The 27,145-nt window shown below is 29.9% G+C and overlaps 4 protein-coding genes and 1 long non-coding RNA gene across 5 annotated transcripts; 3 read left to right on the top strand and 2 right to left on the bottom strand.

Annotated features, from left to right (window-relative positions):
- Positions 1 to 1,105: 1,105 nt before the first annotated feature.
- Positions 1,106 to 6,134, top strand: LOC101514423 (phosphatidate cytidylyltransferase 1). Its single transcript, XM_004491372.4, has 12 exons — positions 1,106 to 1,260; positions 1,767 to 1,928; positions 2,664 to 2,917; positions 3,023 to 3,174; positions 3,647 to 3,788; positions 3,925 to 4,081; positions 4,190 to 4,237; positions 4,324 to 4,410; positions 4,895 to 5,023; positions 5,129 to 5,185; positions 5,515 to 5,598; positions 5,810 to 6,134. The coding sequence occupies exons 2-12, from the start codon at positions 1,842 to 1,844 to the stop codon at positions 5,891 to 5,893; spliced, it is 1,281 nt and encodes a 426-aa protein (XP_004491429.1). The 5' UTR covers positions 1,106 to 1,260; positions 1,767 to 1,841; the 3' UTR covers positions 5,894 to 6,134.
- A 155-nt stretch (positions 6,135 to 6,289) lies between these two features.
- Positions 6,290 to 11,364, bottom strand: LOC101514750 (trigger factor-like protein TIG, Chloroplastic). The gene is made up of 13 exons (XM_004491373.4): positions 11,027 to 11,364; positions 10,477 to 10,560; positions 9,952 to 10,080; positions 9,423 to 9,511; positions 9,032 to 9,215; positions 8,536 to 8,626; positions 8,272 to 8,426; positions 7,946 to 8,038; positions 7,738 to 7,830; positions 7,392 to 7,472; positions 7,074 to 7,223; positions 6,744 to 6,839; positions 6,290 to 6,528 (listed from the first exon to the last, which is right to left on the bottom strand). The coding sequence occupies exons 1-13, from the start codon at positions 11,327 to 11,329 to the stop codon at positions 6,451 to 6,453; spliced, it is 1,626 nt and encodes a 541-aa protein (XP_004491430.1). The 5' UTR covers positions 11,330 to 11,364; the 3' UTR covers positions 6,290 to 6,450.
- Positions 11,365 to 12,680: 1,316 nt separating this feature from the next.
- On the top strand, positions 12,681 to 19,376 carry LOC101514099 (EH domain-containing protein 1). The gene is made up of 16 exons (XM_004491371.4): positions 12,681 to 12,917; positions 13,014 to 13,093; positions 14,013 to 14,081; positions 14,154 to 14,211; positions 14,380 to 14,435; positions 14,530 to 14,566; positions 14,676 to 14,737; positions 17,099 to 17,212; positions 17,333 to 17,435; positions 17,552 to 17,601; positions 17,802 to 17,930; positions 18,014 to 18,265; positions 18,370 to 18,449; positions 18,595 to 18,721; positions 18,802 to 18,945; positions 19,051 to 19,376. Exons 1-16 carry the CDS (start codon positions 12,833 to 12,835, stop codon positions 19,234 to 19,236), a joined length of 1,632 nt encoding a protein of 543 aa, XP_004491428.1. The 5' UTR covers positions 12,681 to 12,832; the 3' UTR covers positions 19,237 to 19,376.
- LOC140919474 (uncharacterized) lies at positions 15,015 to 16,329 on the bottom strand. The gene is made up of 3 exons (XR_012162062.1): positions 16,194 to 16,329; positions 15,955 to 16,026; positions 15,015 to 15,234 (listed from the first exon to the last, which is right to left on the bottom strand). It is a non-coding gene; the product is annotated as an uncharacterized lncRNA (long non-coding RNA).
- Positions 19,377 to 22,748: 3,372 nt separating the features above from the next.
- On the top strand, positions 22,749 to 26,206 carry LOC101498689 (endoglucanase 11-like). The gene is made up of 5 exons (XM_073365496.1): positions 22,749 to 22,973; positions 23,396 to 23,608; positions 23,784 to 23,984; positions 24,167 to 24,406; positions 25,369 to 26,206. Exons 1-5 carry the CDS (start codon positions 22,749 to 22,751, stop codon positions 26,047 to 26,049), a joined length of 1,560 nt encoding a protein of 519 aa, XP_073221597.1. The 3' UTR covers positions 26,050 to 26,206.
- Positions 26,207 to 27,145: the final 939 nt, after the last annotated feature.

Here is a 27,145-nt window from a genome sequence, read left to right as displayed (position 1 = left end):
ATCAAACTGATGGCACATGGCTACGACTAGTGATACTCAAATAAAAAAAATAACCATTTGTAACAATATATAATTAAACATAAAAAAATAATATATAATTAAATTTTGCATTGATATATTCTGTAAAATGTGGTTCATTTGTTAATTGTAAAGACGTTGATATATGAGTTAAATTCAAATTTAAAATTTTCTACTTATTTACATTTAAGGTGTGTGAGTTTAACTATTTAAAATTCTCTACTTAATTATATTTAAGATTTTTCTTTACATAGATATATCAATGTATTAACAATCATAATCTAACATCAACATAGAAGAGAAATAAGAGAAAGGGAGAAGAGAAGGAATCATTGGCTAGAATTTCATAAACAAATAAATCAAACTTAAGTTAATAGAATTCCAATAAATAAATATATATATATAAGAGAATATATTATTATTAATATATAATAACATTATCTAATACAAGGGAGGGAAGATCATGGATCTCACCCAACTCATCTATCATTGGAATATTATTTATTTTTACATATACATAGTTTATTATTTAATTATAATAAAATTTAAAATATGATTGCCATATTTGGTTTTTAAAACAATATTTCATCTGAATCACATGACATATTTTACAAAAATAATATCTAAGATAAATGTTGATATTAATTTTCAATATGATATTAATTATTATATTTTTAATTATGTTTTTTCATTAATTTATTTTATTTTTAATTATACTCTCTAATTAATTTGTGTGTAAAATAAATATATCTTTTATTGTGAGACAAGAGAAGAATTGCATAGAAAAATTTTCAAAATAATTTATACGGTGATTTTTGGGCCCATGTTAAATAGTGTTTTTCGATCCCTCTTACTATATCTCCAAAATTACCGCACACATTAGAATAGTAGACTGTGAGAAAATATATTATTATAATTTTTATTTAAATATTATATGGTTGAACAGTGAAACATTTTTGCACTATACTAGTAGTAATTAAAATTTTAGACATCATCAAATAATAATAATTAGAGTGAGGTGAGGGGCCTTGAATGGTCAATGAAGACTTTCACGTATCTATCGTTGTTAGTTGTCTCTATCTCTCTCTTGTGTCTTGTATGTTTGTTTTCTGTTATTCTCGTTTAGTTTTCCTGAAACATAGCAAAGTCACATCTCATCTTCAATTCATCAACCTCTTTCAAACGTTCCTTCATCATTTTCTCTCTCTATATACACCTTGCTAGCTATAGGAATTTCTCCAAGTACGTACTCCTTTTCATTTCTATCATTTCCTTGTTAGAGTTTATGATCCCATTAATTTCATTTTTTATCAACAAATTTTAGATTCAAATGTTATAATTTTGTGCATTAGTTTGTGACCCTCAATGATACTACATTCTAATGTAGATTCAAATATTATGTTGCTTCCATAAAAAAAAAATATATGATAGTTGATTCAAATACTTGCTATTACTAGGTTGTGATAGTTGATTTTTGATGTAAGAGGTTAGAATACCATAGGACTAACTACTCTAATTAATATACTCTCATAATATAAAATTTACAGCAATGGAGATGATTGAGAGAATCCAAACTTATGCTTATCATTATTTCATGTCTAAATGTTACAAGCTCATTACTGAATTATTAATTTCACGGGGCATTAGGCAATTCTTTGAATATGTTTTTTTTTTTTGAATGATTTGAGTATGTTAATTAAGGAATCCCTCTTTGGGATATAATATTATTTTTCCATTTGATGTCTCAGGGGAGTCCTGAATGTCCATCCATGAATGTGTAATAACTCAAAAAAATATTTGAAGTATATATCATTAGTTGAACAATGAAAGATTTGAATGCGGATCATAGTTGTGGTTCACCAAAAACGCCAAATGCTCGCCAAAGAAGACGCGCAAATGAGGGTGCTGTGGTATGTATGTTTACATGTATCATTATGTGTTATTGAATACATTTATTATATACTCTTTTTAGAATGAAATATAAGCAAAAATGTTAGTCGAAAGATTTGCGTATTTGGTTAAGAATTTAGTTTAGATACATCAACTTTTTAACTACTATTTTTGTTTGTATTTCATTCTGAAAGGAGTATTCACTTATTGTGTTATTGAAATTTAAATGTGAGTGGTTAATTCTACGTTTATTGAGAATAAACTAAATAAAGAATATATAAAATGTGATTCATATATTCAATACTTTTAAGATTTTGAATAAAGATGTTGTACTTTAAATTTTTCAGTAGCTCCTTACTAGTCTCTAAATTCTTTAACAAGAGGTATCAAAGTCAAAATAGGCCTAATATTAGAGTCAAAATATATCTTAGTATAGTATCGAAAATTCCCCCAAGTATGCTATCGGAGCCAGGTTATAGCTGGTGTGGTGGATTTTTTTTTATCAAATTGTAATGATGACTGTAGGAAAAAGTATTGCGCTTCAAATGGAAAGGTACATATGTTTCCACAAAGGTTCTTTATTATTATTGGTTCAGTTGGTTCACATGTAAATCATAAAACTTCCTCAACATCTATATATATATATAGTTGATAAATTCATTGTTGGATATGGACTTCCCTACAAATATATATTTATAAATCTCAATCAATGCAGTGAAGGGAAAACAAACTGATGATTGCTTTTTTTGTATCAGATTCCTCACGAGATAAACAAATCAAATGGAAACCTTTTACTTGTCAATGATAAATATAAATATAGATCAATGTGGATCCGTGCATACTCATCTCTATGGATGCTAGCTTGTGTCTCACTCATCCTATATTTGGGTCATCTTTACATCTGGGCCATGATTGTTATTATCCAAATTGTTATGGCCAGTGAGCTCTTCAATCTACTCAGAAGTGCTAATCAAGATAAACGTCTCCCTAAGTCTAAGTTCTTGAACTGGTAAGCATTATTCATGAACATGTTCATGTGAAATTATGCATGATAAATAGTCAATTAAATCCATAGTGTTTCACAAAAGATAAGATTCTGAATACAATGGTCCAGGCATTTTTTCTTCACAGCAATGCTATACGTGTATGGCCGTATTCTCAGTCAACACCTTGTGAATACAGTTACATCAGATAAATTCTTCTATAGACTTGTCAGCAACCTCATCAAGTATCAAATGGTTATATGTTACTTCTTATATATTGCGGGTTAGTACTTTTAAATGTGTTTCACTTGTAAGAATGATGATGTATGATTATTCTAATTATTGTCAATCTATGAAGTATACAGAGGAAATGGAATACAGTATGTTTTGAAAATTATAAGACATGACAGGACTGTAATATTATACCACACATGAATTTAGTGTGAAATTGATACACAAATACAAATATAAAAATTAAAAACAGAGGAGATTAATGATATTTAAACTAAGTTAACCAAAACTTGGTAAGAGAGGAAGAACTCATCATTACATATGTTCAGCTAAAGTTCCTAATTTCTTATAGGTTCTATCTTTGTTGGATACGTTCTTCAAAAATTTGAGTCAATCTTGTTGATTAACTTAATTTTACTATCTGATGTCTTATTTTGCTGGTCTTCTGCTGGTTAAAATGTCTGGTATTGCCTTGTAGTATAATAAATTCATTTCTGAGTAAGTATTTTCATCTACAATTTCAGGTTTTGTATGGTTTATTCTTTCATTAAAAAAGAGATACTACAAATATCAATTTGGCCAGTATGCATGGACACATATGATACTTATTGTTGTGTTTACTCAGTCTGCATTTACAGTGGCTAATATATTTCAAGGAATATTCTGGTAACATACCTTCTGATACATATTAATATATTCTATTACTGTTAATTACTTCTTAGTCATTTCTAACCTTTATATTCTTCATGATTTCAATTATTTTTATATAATATAAATCGAACATGTTAACATTATTTTGAAGGTTTATTTTCCCTGCATCCCTTATTGCTATGAATGATGTTGCTGCATATTTCTTTGGTTTCTTCTTTGGGAAAACACCTCTGATCAAGTTATCTCCAAAGAAAACGTGGGAAGGTTTTATCGGAGCATCTGTTGCAACTATGATTGCTGCATTTACGGTTAGAATCATTTAGTGGTACATGATGCACCATGAAAGCAAACTATTTGACGACATTCTTTTAATGAGTATTGATAAAAAAAAATATGATTTCCTGTTATTTGTGCAGTTTGCAAACTTTTTGGGTCGCTTCCAGTGGCTAACATGTCCAAGGAAGGTAAAAATCTTGACTGAGTGCAGCTACATAAGAGGACATATTTGAGCTATTCCTAATTTTGATTATTTTTGGTTCAATAAATTCAGGATTTATCAACTGGTTGGCTTGAGTGTGACCCTGACCCAATTTTTAAGCCAGAGAACATTCCATTGCCAGAATTTGTTTCTCATTGGGTAAGTGACACTTCTTTGAGATTTAGTAGATTACTAAATTAATATGCTAAGGCTGTTATAAGTCTGACATATATGTGGATGTTTGTATTGACGGTGACTTTAGCATAATCACAATGTGCCACTATGATTTTGGCAAAAGATACACCTTAGAGTTTCACCAAAATCATGGTGCCGCTGTGATTTTACCAAACTCTACTTTTTATAGTAGAGTTGGTATTGATCAGGATAGTGGAAAGAAGGTAAAAAGCATGCATTAATTTTGTGTAAGCTTGGTAATCTAAATGTGAAATAAATATAATGAATGAGAATAAAAGAAAAGGGAAAATATTTGCATCATTAGCTAGTACTAGTAATAACGGTATTCATTCATCTTCACACTGTAATAATTGAGTATTTTAATAAGCTTCTTGTTCATACACGTTTTCTTTGAACTTGTTTCTTATGACTTTAAAGGTTAAGTTTTTCATTTTGCAACATTTTGTAGACACCTGAGAAAGAGATAGCAATTTTGCCAGTACAGTGGCATGCGTTGTGGCTAGGACTATTTGCCTCCATCATAGCACCATTTGGAGGATTTTTTGCTAGCGGTTTCAAAAGAGCTTTTAAAATCAAGGTCTGTTCTTCATCTTTATAGCAGGGTTTATGTTGCAATCATCTTCCTTTCACCTTTCACTTTAAAACTTCCAAATATAGCATTAATCTCTTCCAATGAATCCAGGACTTTGGTGACAGTATACCTGGACATGGTGGATTTACTGACAGAATGGACTGCCAGGTTTGCACATAAATATACATAATATGTACTTGAATAATCCATGGTTTGTATCTGAACAGGCAATAGTTTAATTCAGGACGCAGTTCATTTCATATTAATTAAGAATATAAAGTAAATCAGTGTTTGTCCCAATAACTTGACTTGTCAAAGAGTAATTTGTTCATCACTATTGAAATTTCCAAGCTATTGCAATATCTGCCTCATTTAAATGCTTAGACCATGGCCATAAAAAGAACCTTCAATTTCTTGTTATGAGTATGAAACATGCAATAAAGTATAAAATATCTTGTCCTGTTGTCTTTTATATTGTGTTATGTATCTTTTTTCAGATGGTGATGGCTGTTTTTGTTTACATTTACCACCAGTCATTTATTGTCCCCCATGATTATTCAGTTGATGTGTTTTTGGACCAGGTGAGCTTTTTAGTTAAGCAACTTATTGGTTAGTTATCAATCATGTGAAATTTAGAGGATTTTGTTTCCATATGTTACGTTTCTTTCAGTTCTAATGTTGCACGCATATAGGTCAAACAAAAGGGTATGTTTTAACTCTGACCATTTCCCAGAGATCAAACAGTCAAATATTTTGTCGCAAATCATTTCGTTTTATATTTTTATTGTGCAGATAATGAGTGACCTTGGTTTCGAGGAGCAGCTAGTTCTTTACACAAAACTTGGACAGGTATTACAAGAAAGGCATCTAATCTAGATATGACAAGTTCACTATGTATATTCTATCAAGCATGCTTCAATTGGCATTACAAATGGTGGAAATGGATAAAGAATTTTTTTGAGACCACTCTTTTTTTACTTCTGGGTATATTTACCAGTGAGTACAAAGATCCTTGCTTATCACATTGCTTATTTCCCTTTTGGGCTTGACATGACATTTTAAGCATATGTGTAACGAGAAATATATCCGTGTTTTTCAATGCATACATAACTGTTGGAAAGATTTCAGTTTTAAATAGAATATGTATCTTCTTTCTGCACAGACCCTCTGTCTAGCATGGCAAGGGTGCAAATGGAGCTTTTTGTAGGGCTTTCTGTACTATTTCCTACTGTTTTTGTTAGTGCTTTCTACTTTCAATGGAAAGATTTGTCATCATGGTAAATGGTAATACATAATTCTGTTCTTAAAAATCTTTCTACAAAATTCAATCAAGAACTGTTTATTTTCTCATAACTTACATTAGCCGAAAGAAAATTCTTTAAAATGGATCTGCAATTTTACTTTCCAAATTTGTTTTCGCTGGTGCTCGTCTCTCAAATTGTTATATACTGAACGTCTGCATGTTCTCTCAACCATTCAAGCACCTTAGCTCCTTCAAGTATTTCTTGAACCTTCAAGAAAATTTAAATATATCATATCAATCAATCTTTAAATTAAATTAAGGAAGAGAGATGGTCAAAATACAAATTTCTTCCTTGAAATTAAAAATGATCCATTTTAAAGAAGGTTCATAATATGTTTTTAATTTTGGATATGTATAAATGCAATGATTAAGCAGCAGAAACAAAATTTTGAAAACAAAATAATTCAAAAGTAAGGTGCAAACCTGATCCTTTACTCGTTCCTCGTCATACTCTTGTTTTTGACGTTTGAATTCAGCAATAGAATTCTCAACCTCTTTGACGATCTCGTCAGTAGAAAGCTACAGAACATATAGGCACAGATCATTCTAATAAGCCAAATAAATTACTAAATACACTAGACAGTTAAATAATAAAGAATCTGATATGCAAACCAAATGTTATTTCTCAATAATATTAAACTGAGTGGCCCTGAGACATTGATATGATCTTTTGACAATAGGAAACATTTGTGGTCAGTATGATCTGATGAAATATTTGTATAAAATACATATCTTAAGATCAGACATGCATACCTGCAGATTTTCACGCCTATATATGTCACCAACTGCCAGGTTCTGTTTGATCAAATTTGTTATATTTTCCTTTTGATGCTCAAGATATTCATTCACAGCCTTTGGACTTGATAGAGAAGCCAGCTGCTGCTCATTTAATTTTATTTTTGTCTGCATCCCAATTGTGCCAAATAAGAACTAGTACATAAATGTGTGCGCCTGAGATAACTCTCTTTTTCTTCTTCTTTTTTTCATTCAAATCATAAACATAAAAATTGTTGGAGTTCAAATATCTAAGTTTCGCGATTAGCCAAAGAATGGTGCTACTTGAATCAATACCTGCATTTCTAATAGGTTGGCTCCATAAAGCTGTCTACCTTGCTCCTCAAACAAGGATCGAGGTATATCAACTTCTACCATCTGAAATGACAATATGAATATTAAGCGAAAAAATTATAGAAATTGAAGAATCTAATGAAGTTACAGAAATTGAAGAATGGTTTTATGAATATATTCCTACCAGAAAAATAAAAAAAGAAACACTCAAGTGTGTTCATGTCAGATGCACATCATTATGTTCAAGCTAAAAGAAGCATGCAAATCGAAAAGACGTGGCAAGGTGCATTCTAATCTAGAAGATAAAACATATTCAATCTAATACAGCTACTTAATGACGTAATGTTACCTTAGAAAGCTGATCTAATATAGCATTATCAGTTGCTTGTTCCCTAGCTGTTTGCTCCACCTCTTGGAATCTCTCTAATAGTAAGTCTTTGACCTGGAAATTCATGCTGGAGAATTTTACTCACAATTCAACCAATATATATATATATATATAATTCTTTATTTTACACTTTTCAATGAAAAGTTCACTTGAGGGAGAAAAAGGTCACCTGCTCCACTGTGGTGCATCCAGGGATAAGCTTATCAGCAATAGAATCATCCAGCTCTGGTAAATCTCTGTAAAAAAGTTCTTTGCACTCAACCTGTCAAAAATGAAAGAGAAGCTCAATAAGCTGATCTGTTAAAGTTCAATGAGCGCGCGCACACACACACTTCAAAGGTACATGAAAATAATAGAATAGCAAATATCCACCAACAATACATAAAATGCAGATCCTAGCAATAGATATTAGTATATTACTGTATAATGCGGCAGCGACTAGACAGCTCATGTTCCTTAAATAATTAATCTTTTAATTCGGCATGGGAAACTTACAGTAAACTGAGCATGAACACCACGGAGATTTTCCTGTTTCCACGTTTCTGGGAAAAAAAGGTGAAATGACTTTGCTTCGCCTCGACGAATTCCAATTATAGAATCAAGGAAACCTGGTACTAATATTTCACCATCCTCTGTATCAAAATTAAATCCTGCATATGTAGTGTAAGCTTTAATAAAAAAATGATCATGATATATCACCCTAAAAGATCTGCTATCACAAATCAGTTAATTAATCATATTTCAAACACATCACCAGACCTTTACTTTCAGCAGAAGGAATATTTCTAATATTTGATTCATCTTGATCAATGGTGGTTGCTGAGATGTCAATAACAACAACATCACCAACCTGTAAACAGGAAAAGATATCTTATAGCAGTCAACTAATTCTGGGTAGACTATTTGACATTAATTAATACGGACATTAATCATTGAAATGTTATTAAATTAAATTAAATACACATAAAAGGAAATGGTATTCATATGACAACATTTTGCTAACTTGACATCGTAAAGATATAAAAACTAGCATAATCCTTCACAGTATCAGCTGCGAGTCTGAGACTAAAATATAAAACATATATGACAAAATATGGATAGATTTTGAATGCTTGTTTGGTAGAACTTGAAAATGTTACAAAAAAAATGACTCGTAAAGTTTGAAATGAATAACATTTTTAGTAAGTAATCACATTAAAAATGGAAAAGAAAACAATTGTCTGTTAGTTGACTAGTATAAATTAAATTCAATCACCTGAAGTCCTCTATCAGTAACAACTTTCAGTGCGCCTGTAGACTTGTAACGCCTTCTAAATTCTTTTTCAGATGCTATGTGAGCATCTATATCACTGTCTATCTCAACAACAACCTTCAAATTCTTGTATGCGTTATCAGAAATCCATTTGATTTCTGGTGCAACATCAACAATGACTTCATAGCTGGAAAAGTGAAATTAAGTTAGAATAATTAGTATGATATGCAATTCGCATGCAGAAATCACCGGCTTATAATGTGAGCATTCGTCATGACAATCTTCCTTTTCTCTATTTTATGAGAGAAGATAGTTTTGGTACAACAGACTCAGAAAAGGAGGAAAAAATTGAGCGTCGTAGAAAATGCATTTCAAACATTAACCTATAGATTACCTAAGATATCCAAGAGAAGAATATGTGTCCTCCATCTCAGAAAATTTAGTAACTATGCTTACAGAGTCCTGCAAAGCCCTTCCAGTAACCTATAAAACAAAATTGATTATGAGATGAGATGTTCCAAGTGCAAGATCAAAATAATACTTGATCCAATAATCCACTTTTTTTCACTTATAACTTTGGACAAAGGATCAAAAAAATTAAAATTATATTATTAAATATTTTGATCAGTAGCAAATCCTCAAGTCAAAGGCATTTTATTGGCTAATAGATCTCATATCAATGTACTATCATAGACCTTGATAACGAGGAATGGTTGATTATCAGTTTGTGTTAGTGCAATGTGCATGAACTGACAGACTTGTCTTTCGAGAACAAAACTGGATTTAGGTAATATGAATTATATGATGAACATGACTGATAGTCAGCAGTTTACCAATCAAGATCAATGAACCATTCACAGATATAATCACAAATAAGCATAGTGAACCCAAAATTGGAAAACATAAACCAGATGGCAACATACCGATGTCACAGCGTGTGAAAGTGTCCTCCTCAATATAGATTCAATCGTAGCCTTTTGAACATTTCTAGTCCCTACATAACCAACAAGAATACTTTCGGGGACTGTTTTTCCAGGACGAAATCCAGGTACCTGTTGATGAAAAAATAATGTTAAATTAGCTCATATAACTTGTAAGTGGCATGCTTTCCTTTGATGCCCAAACCTGAGATTCATGGCAATCTTGAGCAATCAGCAAACTACTTCCTTAAAAAGAGGATGAAATAGTAAACTTGTATATGATATGGTAGGGTAAAAATCTTAAGATTGTAAAATAAGTAACCTCAAATTTTGTATGGAAGACAATGTAGAGTGGTTATAGCCTCCAATTCAGATACCAAAAATCATTAACTACTAGTGACAGACAACATAAAGATCACTTTATTCACAGACAACAATAATTTGCTGAGTAAAATTCTTTTGGCTTGAATATGAGAATGATATACTATATAATTATATAAACAAAAAGTAAGCATTAACCAATAATACCTTTGCATACTTCGTAAACTCAACTAAGACCCTTTTGTAACAATCCTCACATACCAAAGATGGCACCTCCACATGCAATCTAACCTGCAACATATGCAGAAATTTATATCCAGTGATTGAATACTTACTAACTAATTACTATTGTCTTGTTTTAATGGTTTCATTTGCAGTTGATTAAAGATACTTGCACAAGCTTACACCTACACACTTCAATGGACGCCATTGAATAACATGGATAAATGTTTTATTATATCTGTACACTATGGATTGTTCAGTTTGTTTTATTATATATATTCATAAATGATTATAAACATACCAGATTATTTTGAAAACACAAAAACTCAAAAGCATGAAATAAAATGGAAGTTATACATGAAGGCGACACACATAATTTCCCTCCAGGAAAAGTTGCAGTAAATGTTCCATCTATAAATGGATAATATAATATTTTGGTATATATAAATATAAAAACATATGAAAATACATAAATATCATCAGCATTTATAAATGGAAAGATGAAATTGAAGAATGCAGCATAAAACGAACATACTCTGGAATCGGATTCCTCTGTTTCGGTGACTTTCAATTGAGCTGGAAGAAGGTCGTTTTCAGAGTCAAGTGAGACGGAAGAAGAAGAAGAAGAAGCTGAGATAGTGAAGGGAGAAGAAGTGTGAATAGAGAGAGAGGGTTGGATGTGAGGAGTGAAAGATGAAAGGTTGAAGGAATTGAATTTGAATTTGAATTGGAATTGGAAGGGTTTAATAACAGTGTTGGAACGAAGAGAATTAGAAGAAGAAGAAGAAGAGGGAAGAGAGAAAGAAGTTGTGAAGGTTCGAGTAGTACAGAGCTCCATGGTAATCAACCTTACCACATACACACCTTTCTTCGGATAATATAAACCAGATATTTTTACTATTTTATAAAATTATTTTTATAAATAATTATAATACGTTGAAAATATTTCAAAACTAATGATCGTATAAAAACATAATGTATAATTGGATATAAATAGCATAATTGGCGTAGTCATTTTTATACATGTAAAAGTAATATGTTTTCAAAACTAATTCTTATGTAGTCATTTTTAATATTAAAAATCAAGTAAAGAAATATTAGTAGAAAAGGAACACATTTAAGAGTAAGTGAAAGGTTGACTCCTCCACTAATTTTTTTACTATTTTTTTCATGAGTTTCTTCTATTATAAATATACTATTCGAGATACTATCGAATACCAAATATGGTCACATTTTCTATTAGTATTCCAACATTACTTTGTCAGGTGTGTGTGAATCTAACCCTTTTTGTCAAACTCAAATATTTGTAGGTAAGTTTTTGTGTGTTGGTTGTGTCAACTTTTTATTTTAATGAACTTATTACTTTATAAATTGATTGTATATAGAGAGAGTATTTGTTATTCTAATATTTTTTTCATAATTAAATCAAAAGACTTATTGGTTTCTTTACTAAAAAATACCTATGGTTTGAATTTTGATCTATAAATAAATGAACGAATGTGACTATTGGAAAGGAATTTCTTCAAATTCAAGCTAGATGGAAGCAATTGTGCTGAATAATTATATTTATTATTATTTTATTATGATCGATTAGATTCATTAGGATGGTCAAAATCTCCCTGGAATTCACGTATTGGTTCATCATATCGTGAAAAAAAATTCAACAAAAAGTCAAGGCCTATGGACCAGTTTTAAATTTGGGAGCTTATTTGAATTTTTTATGCTCTCTAGTATGTAGCTTGAGGCCAAGATTTAATAGCCCTCGTTAAATTTTAATTTTAATTGACAGCTCTAATTGTTCAGTAGGTAGATAATGAATCTTATGTAGAAGAATCTTATATTTAATTTTGAAAGTTAAAATAGTTGTTATTTCCTTTTTTATAAACCGATTTTAATCTCAATTATTAATAAAAATTAATTAAAAAGTTATATACTTAATCTAATTAAATTAAATAATTGAATCAAAGATATTAACTTTTTATTTGTTATATTTAAAACAGGAAGGAGTATCTTTTTCATAACGAAGTTCCATTAACGTTAAGTTGACAATTTGGCACGACAATCCGAATTAACAAGCAAAGCAAAAGCGTGCCAAACCTTAATATATATAAAAAATAAAGAATGGCGTGCGCAACAGATTTAAAAGTTGAAACTATTATTTCCAAAAATAAAAATTCAGCAAACACTAGTTAAATATTTTCCCAACTCTAAATAGATTGCTTCCATTACTAAAACTTGTAAGTAGTAGTCGTCGTTTAAATGCTCTCGTAAAAAAGAACACTACGAACGACATCACAAATTCCGCGTTTTGGAAACGTAGCAGAGTATTGTTCTGCTATCAATGGAGTTCGATCCGGTTCCAATCGGTTCGTGCTCCAAAGAACACCAGAACATTTACCAGAACTGGTTCAGTTACGCTGATTCAGGTATTCTATTACACTAATTTCTTGTTCCATTTTTTTTCCCTTTTTAAATTCTGTAGTATGAGATTCGATTCGATTTGAGTGCACTTTGATTTTCAGACGGTGATGGCCGCATAACGGGGAATGATGCCACCAAGTTTTTCTCCATGTCCAATTTGTCTCGTCAAGATCTTAAACAGGTCTTTTAATCTTTTATTTTTCTTTTGTTGCATGCATATGACTTGTAAATAATCCAAGATATGATTTCTTGGTTGGAGGATTAAGTAAACATGTGTCAATTCAATTAATTCATTTTCTCAAATTATTACCAGTGTCAGTGTCAATATCGGGTCATAATCGTAGGTACAATTTTAGGAATTGAGAAATTGGGGGATCAAAACTGAGATGATAATTTAGTTTTTGCAATATTGTCCCTTTTTTAGTTTTATATTTGTTATATGTAGTAGTAATTGTAATGTATTTGTATTCATATCAAACAATATATAGCAGGATACTGTTGATTTTCAATTTTTATAACTTGTTTTCAACCTTTGCTGTCAAGCTTGCATTGGTGGACTTTGAACTTCCCCTGCCCTTCCTATATTAAATTCCTCTTCATTTTTACTTTGCTAAATCAAATATAGTGGTTGCTCTTGAATTGAGTTTGAACTTTGATTTGTCGAAACGCATCGAAGATTATTCAGTACCTCCTTTTGTTTTCACCTTTTTTGCTTTTTGATATTAAGCTGTCGGTATTGAGAGTTTTATGTTGTCAGTAAACCATATTGTCTTACTATTTAAATGGACTTAATAAAAAAAAATTGCAGGTGAAATTTATAAATTTTCTCCCATGAAGTGGTACTTGATTATTATTTTATAATATAAATGTTTGATTCTAGACTAATAGTGGATTGAATTTGAACTCTTACTCTTTTATTTATTTATTTGTTTCACTTTGATACTATTTTTGACTTTTGTCTCCATCAATTGAAATGGTATGGACATGTGATATTTGAGTTTTTTATATGAGTTGTACTTGTTGATAAGTATCTCTTTTAATTTATTTATTTCTACTTTGTGAACTAAATTGTTTCTTTCTTTGCTCCTTACCAAAATAAGGTGTGGGCTATTGCAGATTCAAAGCGACAAGGATATCTTGGTTTCCAAGAGTTTATCATTGCTATGCAGGTAAAAATATGTTATGCTTTGCGGAAGTTTAATGCTAATGAATTTCCAGAATCTTACTCATTTGAAATGTAGCTAGTTTCTTTGGCACAATCTGGGCACCCAATAACACATGATCTGCTGAGTAGTGATGGTAAGTAATGCGTGTTTAGGTTTTTCTTCTATTGTTTTGTTTGAATAACTTTTTTGTATTTGTATTGGTCAAATATTTTAATATGCACAAAGATGGTAGTGTTTGCACATGTTGATTGTGAATTTCTATCTTATAAATGTACCTTACAAAGCTTATATTTTATTGCAGTTGATTTGAAAGATCTGAAACCTCCTACATTGGAGGGTTTGGATGTATTATTAGCTGTAAGTATTTATTTATAAGATTTATTTTTTTACGGTATTAACTTTTTCATGTTTATTTAGTGAAAATACTTACTGCTTGGCTTTGTTTATTCAGAAGAACAAGCATAAACAAAAAGATGTGGATGTAAATGGTAATATATTTATCATTTTATTGAATATGGGGCATTCATATTGATTGTGGTTTCTTTGTTTGTTCTTTTTTCTTCAAAACCCCCAATTGAGTAATTACTGGTATTGCAGGTAGTTCTCAATTACAGCCATCACTATCAAGTAGTTGGTTTTCTTCAAAGTCCACAAAAAAGGCAAGCATTCCGCTACCGTGATTTTTTTTCTTTCTATATGTGTTATCCTTATCTGTTGCTAGAGAGAACATACTGAATATGCATGTCAAGTGTCACGACCCGAAATTTAAATGTCGTGACCGGCGCGCAAGCTATACTCCTAGCCTGGCAAGCCTACCAACTAACTTAACAATTAAACACTAAATCGTTCTATAACCATTTCAAAAATATATATATATATATATACTTTTCCTCGAAATTTCGACAGAGTATCCTCTGTAACTTCAACATTCCCAAATTTATAAAATCCCTGTTAAATTCTCAATCCAGTCACAATTCAAAGAACATAATCTAATCGTTTAATACAATTTCCAAAAAATTGCTAGACTCCAAAATAGCTGCAAATTACATAGACTCAACAGACGTTACAAAAATGGTCCTCAATCAAAGAGGCCTACCAAAAGAAATATGTGGAGACTTGAATCAAATAACAGATTTCTACTCAACTGCCTGCGAATCTGAAAAAATAAGCAACATAAAGGGGTAAGTCACAAAGACTTAGTGAGGAGACAACAACCACCATCAATTAGAAGGGAAACACAAAAGGCACGAATAACTGTTTAATCGCTTGACAAAAATATTAAAAATTCAGTGAATAACGAAACGAAATCAAAATGAACAACCTTAAAATCATTATAAAAAAATCAAACAAATAACAATACAAATTTTTAGAACCAAGAGGCGGCTTTATCTCATTGATAGCCCTCTCCTCCTAAGGGTGGCCTTTCCCTTAGGGGCGGCTCCATCTAACGGATGGCCCTCTCCCCTCAATTCCGCAACGCATCAGCACGTATCAATTAGGGAGCTTACATCTCGTTGATAGCCCTCTCCTCCTACGGACGACCTCTCTCGTAAGGGCGGCTCCATCTAACGGTTAACTCTCCCTAATCAACACGTGGTAACTAGGTGCACCTAACGCAGTTAACGATTTAATAATTATAACAAAGATTTCTCAAAATACGTATTTAAAATAATTTAATCGCAATTCATGTTAAACATATTCAATCGCATAAGAAATCAATATTTAAAAACTTTAACTCATACGTAAATCAACTAATAACATATTATATAACAAAAACCATTAAATTAAATAATTTAATAAACTTTAATATAGAAAACAAGTAAAATAGTAATAATAGCATTATAAAAATATATGACGATGATCGTCGTCAACTCACAGTTATGGAGAATCGTCTAAGTTTGCTCTCCAACAACTCTCAGAGTAGCCGGCAAGGTCTCAGTTGACAAATCTGAGTATAAAAATATTTCCAAAACTTTAGAGAAATTTATTCTAAAGTTTAACTACCTCTAGAAAACTATCAGCATCATTTAAATATACTCTAAACACGAAATAAGATTTTTACTCAAAACTACATTTTTCTATGAATTCATACTAGGATTAGAGTTGTGCATTTACCTCAATGAGTCTCAATAAACCACTTTCAAGAGATGGGTACCCTTTTTCCTTCCTTAGAACACAAACCCTAACCCAAAAATCTCAACCAAAAGAATTTGTAGGAGTTTGAGAAATTAAGCTTGTGGGGATGTTAAACCTCCTTTAAGGATTGAGGGTTTGAGTAATAGAGTGAGAAGAAGGAGAAGGGAAGAAAAGAAGAAAGAAAACAAAAAATGAAGGAGGGGGAGGGGGTTGCTGTCTGCCGAGAGGAAGAGAGAAAGAGGAATTGGGAAAAATGGGATGAGGTGGCAAGGGTTTTGTTTTATTTAATTATTATTAATATTAATATTAATATTATTATTATTATTATTATTATTATTATTATTATAATATATATATATATATATTTACGCAGGCGTAACATCAAGTTTTTAATTAATAACAGGCTTGATTTGCATTCTTTACCTGCTTTATTGTGCTCTAGTTTCATTCGCATCACCATAAGCTTGAAGAATGAAAAGTATCGGCAGGAATGTTTGATTTGGTTTGGTTGTTGTCTGTTTAGGGTATTATTAGGGGCCTGAAACCAACAGTAACAGTTAGCTTTTAAGTAAGTGTCTAAGTGATGCAAGCCGATACTAATAAATTTTCTGATACTCAACTGGTGAATATTAATGTGGCAGTTTTGAGTTGTTACTATCTAGTTTCTTTGTATTGGGCTAACAAAAATATCATTTTACCTTATATATATCTAATGTAGTTTCTGATAGGGCATAAATCAATTTGGAAGTATCCTAAAGGCCATCATGTAGATAATAGATATGTTTAATCTACGTGTCTTACTCATTTGCTGTTGCCAATTCTTCTAAATTATCAACTATGTTCTTATAGGTTTTTCACTTGTATTTGGGTGCATATTTCCACAGGTGCCGCTTTCCTCTGTGACATCAATAATTGATGGCTTGAAGAGACTCTACATCCAGAAGTTGAAGCCTTTAGAAGTTACTTACCGCTTTAATGATTTTGTCTCCCCATTATTGGTCAGTTACTCTGTATAGAAACAACTGGTTATTCAGTTACATCATTAGTTCCATGTTTTAAATACAGAGAAAAATACACAATTGACATCTTTATTGATTGCAACTCTTTACATACTGTAGACAAATAGTGATTTTGATGCCAAACCAATGGTTATGCTTTTGGGTCAATACTCAACTGGTAAAACAACATTCATCAAACATCTGCTTAAATGTAGTTATCCAGGCAAGTCATTCTCCTTTCTCTATATCCATGTCGGTGTCTAAGAGTGGCACTTCCCATATCTGTTTTGTAGTCATATGTAATTGATGTTTGTCATGTTTTCGGATAACTATCAATAGGTGCACATATTGGTCCTGAGCCTACTACTGATAGGTTTGTTGTTGTCATGGTATGTGCCCGAAAACCAGTTTCTCTCCCAAGTCTCTCTAATACCTTAAGATTTTCTTAGTTTTACAAATTATTTTTGCATTAGTGCCTAGTTTTGACAATTGGAATTATTGTATTTGTTTTAATATATCTTGAAGTCATCTTGGAAAATGAGTTATTGCATTAGTTTTAACTTGCAAATGGTATGGTGTTGCTGTGCAGTCTGGATCTGATGCGAGAAGCATTCCTGGAAATACTGTTGCTGTCCAAGCTGACATGCCATTTAGTGGTCTTACAACTTTTGGCACAGCTTTTTTGTCAAAATTTGAGTGTTCACAAATGCCTCATCCTGTAAGTTGCTCTAGCTCCATTGAATAAGTTTATAGATTTTCCTTTTGTGCATTTGGACATAACCAGCTTTTTATTGTCCAAAGCTACTGGAGCACATTACATTTGTGGACAGTCCTGGAGTTCTATCTGGAGAAAAGCAACGAACGCAGCGAGCATATGATTTTACGGGTGTAACATCTTGGTTTGCTGCCAAGTGTGATTTGATACTCCTCTTGTTTGATCCTCACAAACTTGATATTAGTGATGAATTCAATCGCGTAATATCATCCTTACGGGGACATGATGACAAAATTCGAGTGGTTTTGAACAAGGCAGATCAAGTTGATACTCAGCAAGTAAGTTCTTATGTAGTTAAACCTCTATTTGTTTATATAATAATGAATGAATATTTTAGTTCATGATTAGGGAAAGCTGACCTCTATTTGGCCCTATATTGTAGCTAATGAGGGTTTATGGAGCCTTAATGTGGTCTCTTGGGAAGGTGCTGAACACACCAGAAGTCATTCGTGTGTATATTGGGTATGTCACTTCGTAAATGTAGACATACTTCACTGTCAATGTTAAAATGTTCTCTTTGGTATGGAGAGTTGCAAAGAGACTAATTTTTTTGTGGAAATGGAACCGTGGCAGATGTATTTTATTTTATCTGACCTTTCTTTTGCAGCTCCTTTAACGACAAGCCTGTAAATAATGCTGTCAGTGGTCCAATTGGAAAGGAACTGTTTGAAAAAGAACAGGAAGACCTTCTTTCAGATCTGAAAGATATACCAAAGGCGGCTTGTGATCGAAGAGTGAGTTTATTTATCTTATTTTATTTTTGTTTATTGAAAAGTGATTTTATCTTATATATTCAATTCATCGACTACTGTAGATCAATGAATTTGTAAAACGAGCCCGAGCTGCCAAGATACATGCTTACATTATCAGTCATCTTAAGAAGGAGATGCCTGCAATGATGGGCAAAGCTAAAGCTCAGCAAAAACTCATTGATAACTTGGCGGGTGAATTTGGAAAGGTATGAATCGGATTATACATCTGCTCTGCCAACCTACATGTCTCTTTAATCCCACTTAAATATTAAATTGTGTATATATAATATGACCTGTAAAATTTAAAACAGGTACAGAGGGAGTTCCATTTACCTCCTGGCGACTTTCCAAATGTTGAGCATTTCAGAGAGAGCTTGCGTGGTTATAATATTGACAAGTTTGAGAAATTGAAGCCAAAAATGATACAAGTAGTTGATGACATGCTTGCTTATGACATTCCTAACCTCTTGAAGAATTTTAAGAATCCTTATGATTAAATTTATGAGCACTTGATCCAGTAAGGGGTTGATTTGGTTGGAGTGACATTTGTAGCATACTAATATTACGGATTATTCATGTAATTAATGTAAGTTCATTTTGGATCTTTATGTAATAATCCCAAGCCCATTCTTCTGAAGTAGTAGAGAGTTCTAACGATCGAATATGAACTTTTTTCTCTATCATCATCGACAACAAAGTTTCAAAACAAAAAAGTAAAGTGAAAACACAATTATTTGTTGGGTTAAACATGGTTTAATATTTATAATATCAGTGATTTCCAGTTTTAGTTTGTAAATTTGAGTATTTTCTAGTCTTTGTTGTTAATGAATCTCTGACTTTTGAGGAGGGCTGTTAAATAATCCTAAATTTCCTAAGCCTCACTTAAGCTCCGTTTTCAGCCCTTTTAATTATGGGCTTCTATTGAGAAAACTTTTTTGGGAGGTGGTGCCGTTAAGCCCCTCTAAAAAACACATTAATCTCTAAATTTTGGTAGTGCATTTTCATTGGCTAGTAAAATTGGGGGGTTTAACGAAGATTCACTAACTTCTTTTAGACTTTGGTTCATTGTGTTGGGCCTGTGGGCTAATTTAAGATTTTGAAGTTTACGTAAAGGTGACTGTATATTCGTCTTCAAATTTTTTTTTGCATGTTAAATATATTATCAAAAACCGACTTTTGTTAACATATCAATCTATTTTAAACTACTAAAAGTTAACTTCTCTAGAAATCGAAGAATTGATTGAACAATTTGCTTTATGTAAATAAGACTCTTTAACTTTACTCAAATTTATTGGCCTCATAAAATTGATAGCTCTACAAGTAAATGACTTCTTTTTTCACCCCAAATACTTTTTAGATGAGTCAATTTACATGTATTTTTTGTTATTGTTAAAATACATTTAAATTGCCCCATTCAAAGGTAATAATTCTAGACTTTTGAGAACATATAGAATGATATAAGAAGCCACTCTACATGTGGGTGGTGGGAAATGGGATGCATATGTGAGTTTTTATTTTTAATGGGAGTATTATAGGTGTTTAAGGGATATATGTAATTGTGTATACCGTTAGCTACATGATTGTTTTATATTTTTTTGAATTTTCTAACTATCTTAGCATATTTTGCTAGATATTGACCATTATGAACGGAATTATATCAATTATAAAAAAAAATATTAAACTGCACATATTTTGAACATGTGACATACATTTTGTTTTTGTAATCACATCCAACATACATTAAGCATTTGAATCCTTTTATGCACATAAAATTATAATAATAAAATTTTCCATTTATTTTAACAAACAGAGAAGATATAATGATTGAGGAGGTAATATATGTTGCAGTCCATTATCAATCATCGAAAGTGTCAGCCCTAAAGTAAAGCAGCCAATGTTTTTTTAAAAGAAATAATCTTGGTTAATTAAATGACTTAATAATAGATTCATTAACTATTTTATTAAAAAATCTAAATTAGTTTAAAAAGACGTACAATTCATAATCATTAACTAAGTGCAAAATATAAGCTCCAATAACTGAATACTTGTTTCTTAAAAATTATTTATCATTGACAAATTTAATATCGACAATAATTTGTACCAAAAATATATATTATTATATTAATTGGAAAACATAGTTTTCTTAATTCTTATAAACCGGTCAAAATGAGCTTATTTTTAAGAAATGGGTACTAATAATATTTAATGTGTTAGTCAAAAAAATTTATGTATGGAAATACTTTTCTAATAATGTATGAAAAATACTTATTAATTAAACATTTTAAAAAATGGTATCTATTAACATTTTTATCAATTTTTTTGTGAAATAACATTTGTATCATTTACTATTGTCAAAACATTAAATATGACTTTCTTAAAAAAACTTGAAACAAAAATTGAAATTTTTATGCTGTCCAAATCATAAGAAAGAAAAAGGAGACAAATAAATATACTGCTCCCAGTCTTTAACTGGAATGTTTTATATTAATTATTAATGATTGAATATTAATAAAGTAATAGAATCATCCATGAATATTTAACATTCAACTTTAACGAAATGTGATATATTAGATCCGTTTGTTTAAGATTTAAAAAAAAAATTACTTTATATTTTTAAAAATGATTTTTTTATGAAAATTTACTTAAAAATAATAAAAGTTTTTAAAATTCATTTGTTATCAATTTTAAAAAAGTAAATTTAATATTTAATAAGTTAGATATTAATTATTTTAATATAATAAAAATTATATTTTTGTTAAAAATATATCTTTTAAAAAGTTTTTATAAAAAAAAAATTAGAATAGTTTTTTATTTTAATCATTTTTTGAAATTTTATTATAAAAAAAAAATTGTAGAAAATATATGAAATACTTAAAATCATATTTTATGATAAACTATTTAAAATAATTTTTATTTTAAAATTTTATTTTTAAATCTCTTTTTTTTTTTAAATATTATAAAAAATACTATAAAGGTTATTTTAAAAAAAATATTGAACAAACAGATTCAATATTTAATATATAATAGTTGACAAACTTATTGGTTAGTAAAGAAAGGAAAACAATTTGAAAAAGGAAAAAAAGAACAAAAAACCAATTTTTTCTACTAAAAAAAAAAAAGAATCCAATTTTTTTTTCATTGATAAATCAATTCTTATTGACATTTAATATTGTTAATACACTGAATAATGAATAGTAATAATTTCTTAATTTTAATAAGAATTATTCTAAATAAATATATTAACTTTTGTTGACTGAATCATCTTTAATAAAAATATTAAATAAATAAATTATTGAAGTGATTTGAATAAATAAATATTCTTTGATTGTTGGATGATATATATATAAACGAGTTTTTGTTATTTTAAGGAACTAGTCTATGTAATTATTCATGGAAATAATTGAGTTTTTTAGTGGAGAATAATTCCTATCACAATCTTTAATAATTTAAAAAATATATATATTTTAAATTTATAAATAGTATTTAATCCATATATATTACCAATGTAAATAGTTTTTATGTATTGTAAGTGAATTACAACTATTAGATTTTTATAGATATTTGACTTTTTTCTCTCATAATTCTCTCTAAAATTATACATATGAATGGTTGTAATGTGTTGACAATATAAAACTATCTACATAGACAAATTAAAATTATAATAGATATTTATTTTAGCATTTTATTTATTATAAACATGTTGTTATCTTCTATATAAAAATAATTTTGTAATGAATATATTCAATAATTCCATAAATAAAATAAAATTTTAAATTGAATGATACACTTACACATAATAAACAATCACAACCATTATTTTGAGATCAAACGACTCAAATAATGAATCTGTCACACTCATTTAGATCAGATAATTGAGATCAATAATTACACTTTATTTAAATCAGATGGTCGAGATCAATAACTATGCAGTAAAAAATTTGTTTCTATGTTAAACATATATATATATATATATAAAATGAAAGAGAGAGTCTTAGCTAGTAAGGGAGAAATGAAGACAGGCAAACTTGAAAAGAACACATGGTCTTTGACACTATGCCTTGTTTTACTTTCTCTCATTACAATCACCTTTCCCTTTTGTGAATCTTTCAACTATGGTCAAGCCTTGTCACACAGCCTTCTCTACTTTGAGGCACAACGTTCAGGTCACTTACCCTTCAACCAAAGGGTCAATTGGCGTCACCATTCTGGTCTCACTGATGGCCTAGAACAAGGGGTACATTACATATCAATATATTATGCCTATGATTTTTTCTAACCCAATTTTGGTTCATGATTTCGTAGGATCGTATCAATTTTGTACTCGATATTATCAATAATTCAAAATGATTTTTAAAATTAGAGAATCTTTGTTTAAATTTGTTATCACATACATCTACAAATTTATTGATTTAATTTCACATGTATAATTGATATTACCAACTTGATGTTATTAAATTTTTGTAGAAAAATATCATCAAATGATCCGAGTTCAATTTTATAATTTCATTTTAGAATATTGTTGATATATGAGTCTATGTTCGTAAAGTCCAATAATTTCATGAATTAAAATGGGGTATTGATTAGATATTATTTTAGGCATATGCTGACTTGAATATTAATTTCAACAATATGGTTTTTATTTTTGGGTACGTATAGGTGGACTTGGTGGGAGGATACTATGATGCAGGGGACAATGTGAAATTTGGACTACCAATGGCGTTCACCATAACTCTCCTTTCATGGGCTGCTTTAGAATATGGCGAGCAAATCGCCGACGCCGGAGAGTACGTCCACACGATGGAGGCTATCAAGTGGGGAACCGACTATTTCATTAAAGCTCACACAGAACCAAATGTTCTATGGGTAGAGGTATTATTAATCGACGCGTCGTCGTTGTCATTAGGATAACAAATTCAATTGTCGAATGAGAATTTGAGCTAACTCTTCAAATATAAAATAAAAATGAGTCAAGAAAAGTTGATGTATAAAATTTTAAATAAAATTATAATTAATTTGTATAGTTTATTTCAATGACAATTTTCAGGTAGGTGACGGAGAAACTGACCATTACTGTTGGCAGAGACCAGAAGATATGACAACGTCACGAAGAGCTTATAAAATTGACAAAAACAACCCTGGCTCTGAAGTCGCCGGGGAAACCGCGGCAGCTTTGGCAGCTGCATCCATTTTATTTAGGAGAACAAATCCACATTACTCTCAACTACTATTGCATCATGCACAACAGGTATATATGTTAGTTTTTTTTTTTCCAACTCAAATGTATATATGTTGGTAACTAAATGTATTTATTTTCATTCCATAAAATATTTTGGATATTTGATTTGATTTGACTGAAATTAAATTTTAATTTGATTGGCATAGTTGGTTGTGATTATAGCTAACAAAAAAATTGTGATAATGTTGTAGTTGTTTGAGTTTGGAGACAAGTTTAAAGGCAAGTATGATGAAAGTATTGAAATTGCTAAAGGGTACTATACTTCAGTTAGTGGTTATAAGGATGAGTTGTTGTGGGCAGCCATATGGTTATATAGGGCAACCCAAAAGGATGAATATTTGAATTATGTTTTGGAGAATGCTCATGATTTTGGTGGGACCACTTGGGCCATGACAGAATTTAGTTGGGATGTTAAATATGTTGGTGTTCAAGTCATTGCTGCAACGGTAAATCTTTCTTTTTCCTTCTCTATCACATAGGATATGTTTGGTTTTATGATAAGATGGATTTTCGTAATTTTTGAATCTCATTGTCAAATTAAATAAATGTTTATATTTTGTGAAAATATTTTTTATTTTTTTAAAAAAAATTATGTTAATTTTGTTATTAACTTTCTGTTTTTGTTTTGTTCAGTCTTCTAAAGTTTTAAAATATTAAAAAGGTAAATTAACTTAGCTATCGAATAGTAATGTGCCTTGCCTTATATTTGGTAATTACTTGTGTTAGTTTGGTTTTTCAATTAATTGTTTTAACATTGATTTTATATACGGTCAAACACGATTGTAGTAAAATATGAGTTTGAATTTGTCAAACGAAATTTAGTTTGTTTCCAAATCTCCATTTGACTATAAATAATATAAATAATAAAAATGAAGTATTTATATGATGTTAAAAAATTTATATTAAATTTAAATATAAATTATTTTACCATAAAGTTTAATTGTAATTTAATAGACACTTTCTAAGTACATGTTTGCATCTACAATAACTCTTCTCTTACTGTACAAAATCTATTATTATTTTTTTTTAAATGATTGGTGAATTTTTTTATTAATCAAAGTACAATTAATTATATTCAAAATCACTTTCATTACGCTCTAGTCGAAGTATGCACTTAATTTTAAAATAATACACAAAACTCTCCAATAAAAATAATTGTGGATTTCGTATTGTTTATGGTAAAACAAATTCAAATTGATTATCAATGTATTTTTTATAAGTCATATAATTTTTTTACACTATTAAAACACAATTATTTATGTGTGATTATAGAAGAAATTATGATAAAAATCAAACGTTTTAAATAGTCTAACATTTTATTATTGATTGATAATATAAAAAACTACATTATATATATGAATTAAATTCATCTTATTATTATTATTATATGGAGATTTTCTTTGAACAGCTCCTTATGGAAGAAAAGCACAAGAAACATGAAGTAATACTGAATAAATATCGTGAAAAAGCAGAGTACTATATTTGCTCATGTCTCAATCTCAACAAAGTGAATAATGTGGAACGCACACCAGGAGGGTTACTATATATCCGTCAATGGAACAATATGCAATATGTAGCAAATGCAGCTTTTCTTCTTACAATTTATTCAGATCATCTATTAGCCAATAATCAAAAATTGCATTGCCAAAAAAATGAGGTTGGTCCCAATGAAATTTTTGCCTTTGCAAAATCACAAGTTGATTACATTTTAGGTTCTAATCCAATGGGTATAAGTTATTTGGTTGGGTATGGTCCAAAATTCCCACAAAGGGTACACCATAGGGGTGCATCTATTAAATCATATAATAAAGGGAACATGGATTTTATTGGGTGCACTCAAGGTTATGAAAATTGGTATGAAAGTTCTGAGCCCAACCCAAATATACTCATTGGTGCACTTGTTGGTGGGCCTGATAATAAAGACCTATTTAAAGATGAAAGAAGAAATTATGAGCAAATGGAAGCTTGTACCTATAATACTGCTGCACTTGTAGGGGTTTTTGCTAGATTGTACAATTCTCAATTGGAAGGTGGTGTTTACAAAGATGAAAAACCTTTGCTGGATTCTAACTAAATGAGATTTTAGTTACTTAGATAATGCTATTGCAATTTTAGTAGATAATGAGATATAAACAATATGTACAACTAATGTCAAGAAACATTAGAGGAATAAATAATTGTACCGCTTATACTTAGTGTAAAAATTAAAAGAGTTAGCATCAAGTAATTAAAAAGGTATTTATGTATATCTTTTGACTTGGAGAACTTACCATTGTACTTGTTTTTTGGCCCATATTTACTAGTTTATGCAGAGCTTTTATTCAAAATTGGCTTAAGTGCTCCCCTAAAAAAATGGCTTAGTTATGGTTTTAATTTTTTATTTTGATCAATTCATGAAATTAGTATCTCAATTTTAAAAGTTGATATATTTGATTATTTATTCAGATTTTTAACTAAATTATAGTTTGATATATTTTTAATGTTTTGGCATACATTCTCATGTCGTATAATGTTGTAAATACATTAATTATTTGACTTAATTCCAGTTTTGGTCCCTCTATTTTAGCTGAATCACGAAATTAGTTCTTCATTTTATTTCTTCCCAATTTTGGTATCCCAAATAAAATTTTGGTCCAAAACGTGATGAAGTGACATTTTTTAAAGTCACACCACACCATTTATGATCATAGATTTCAAGTATAATTGTTGCACAACGAGATCTTGAGGCATGATATGACTTAAATAAATGCAAAAAAAAAATGAAATTTTATCAAGTTTTATACAAAAATTCTTATTTGGGGGACTAAAACTGAGGATAAATAAAATGAAGAGATACTACTTTCGCGATTCAGCTAAAATAGGGGAACCAAAACTGCAGCTAAACCTAATTATTTATATGTTATTAAATATATTGTAAAAATAAATAATTTTATAAGTTGAAATTAAAGTTTTAGATAAATTACTTTTATATGTCAAACGTTATTATTTTTAGTAAAAAAATGTAAGAGAGTACTAGAATTTTTGAACTTTAAAGTAGAAGAATTAATTTGACGAAAATATATTTTTTTCTATTTTATTTTTTAATATATATATAAAATTATGAAAAGAATTGCTTAACTCCACAAAGTTGTGGGTTTAATTATGGTTTGTCGATAAGAGACTCTCTTTAG

Source organism: Cicer arietinum, chromosome 2, assembly GCF_000331145.2.
Source record: "Cicer arietinum cultivar CDC Frontier isolate Library 1 chromosome 2, Cicar.CDCFrontier_v2.0, whole genome shotgun sequence".
Classification (NCBI taxonomy): Eukaryota; Viridiplantae; Streptophyta; class Magnoliopsida; order Fabales; family Fabaceae; genus Cicer; species Cicer arietinum.
Note: the sequence above shows the minus strand (reverse complement) of the source record. Positions and strands in the feature narration are given on the sequence as shown.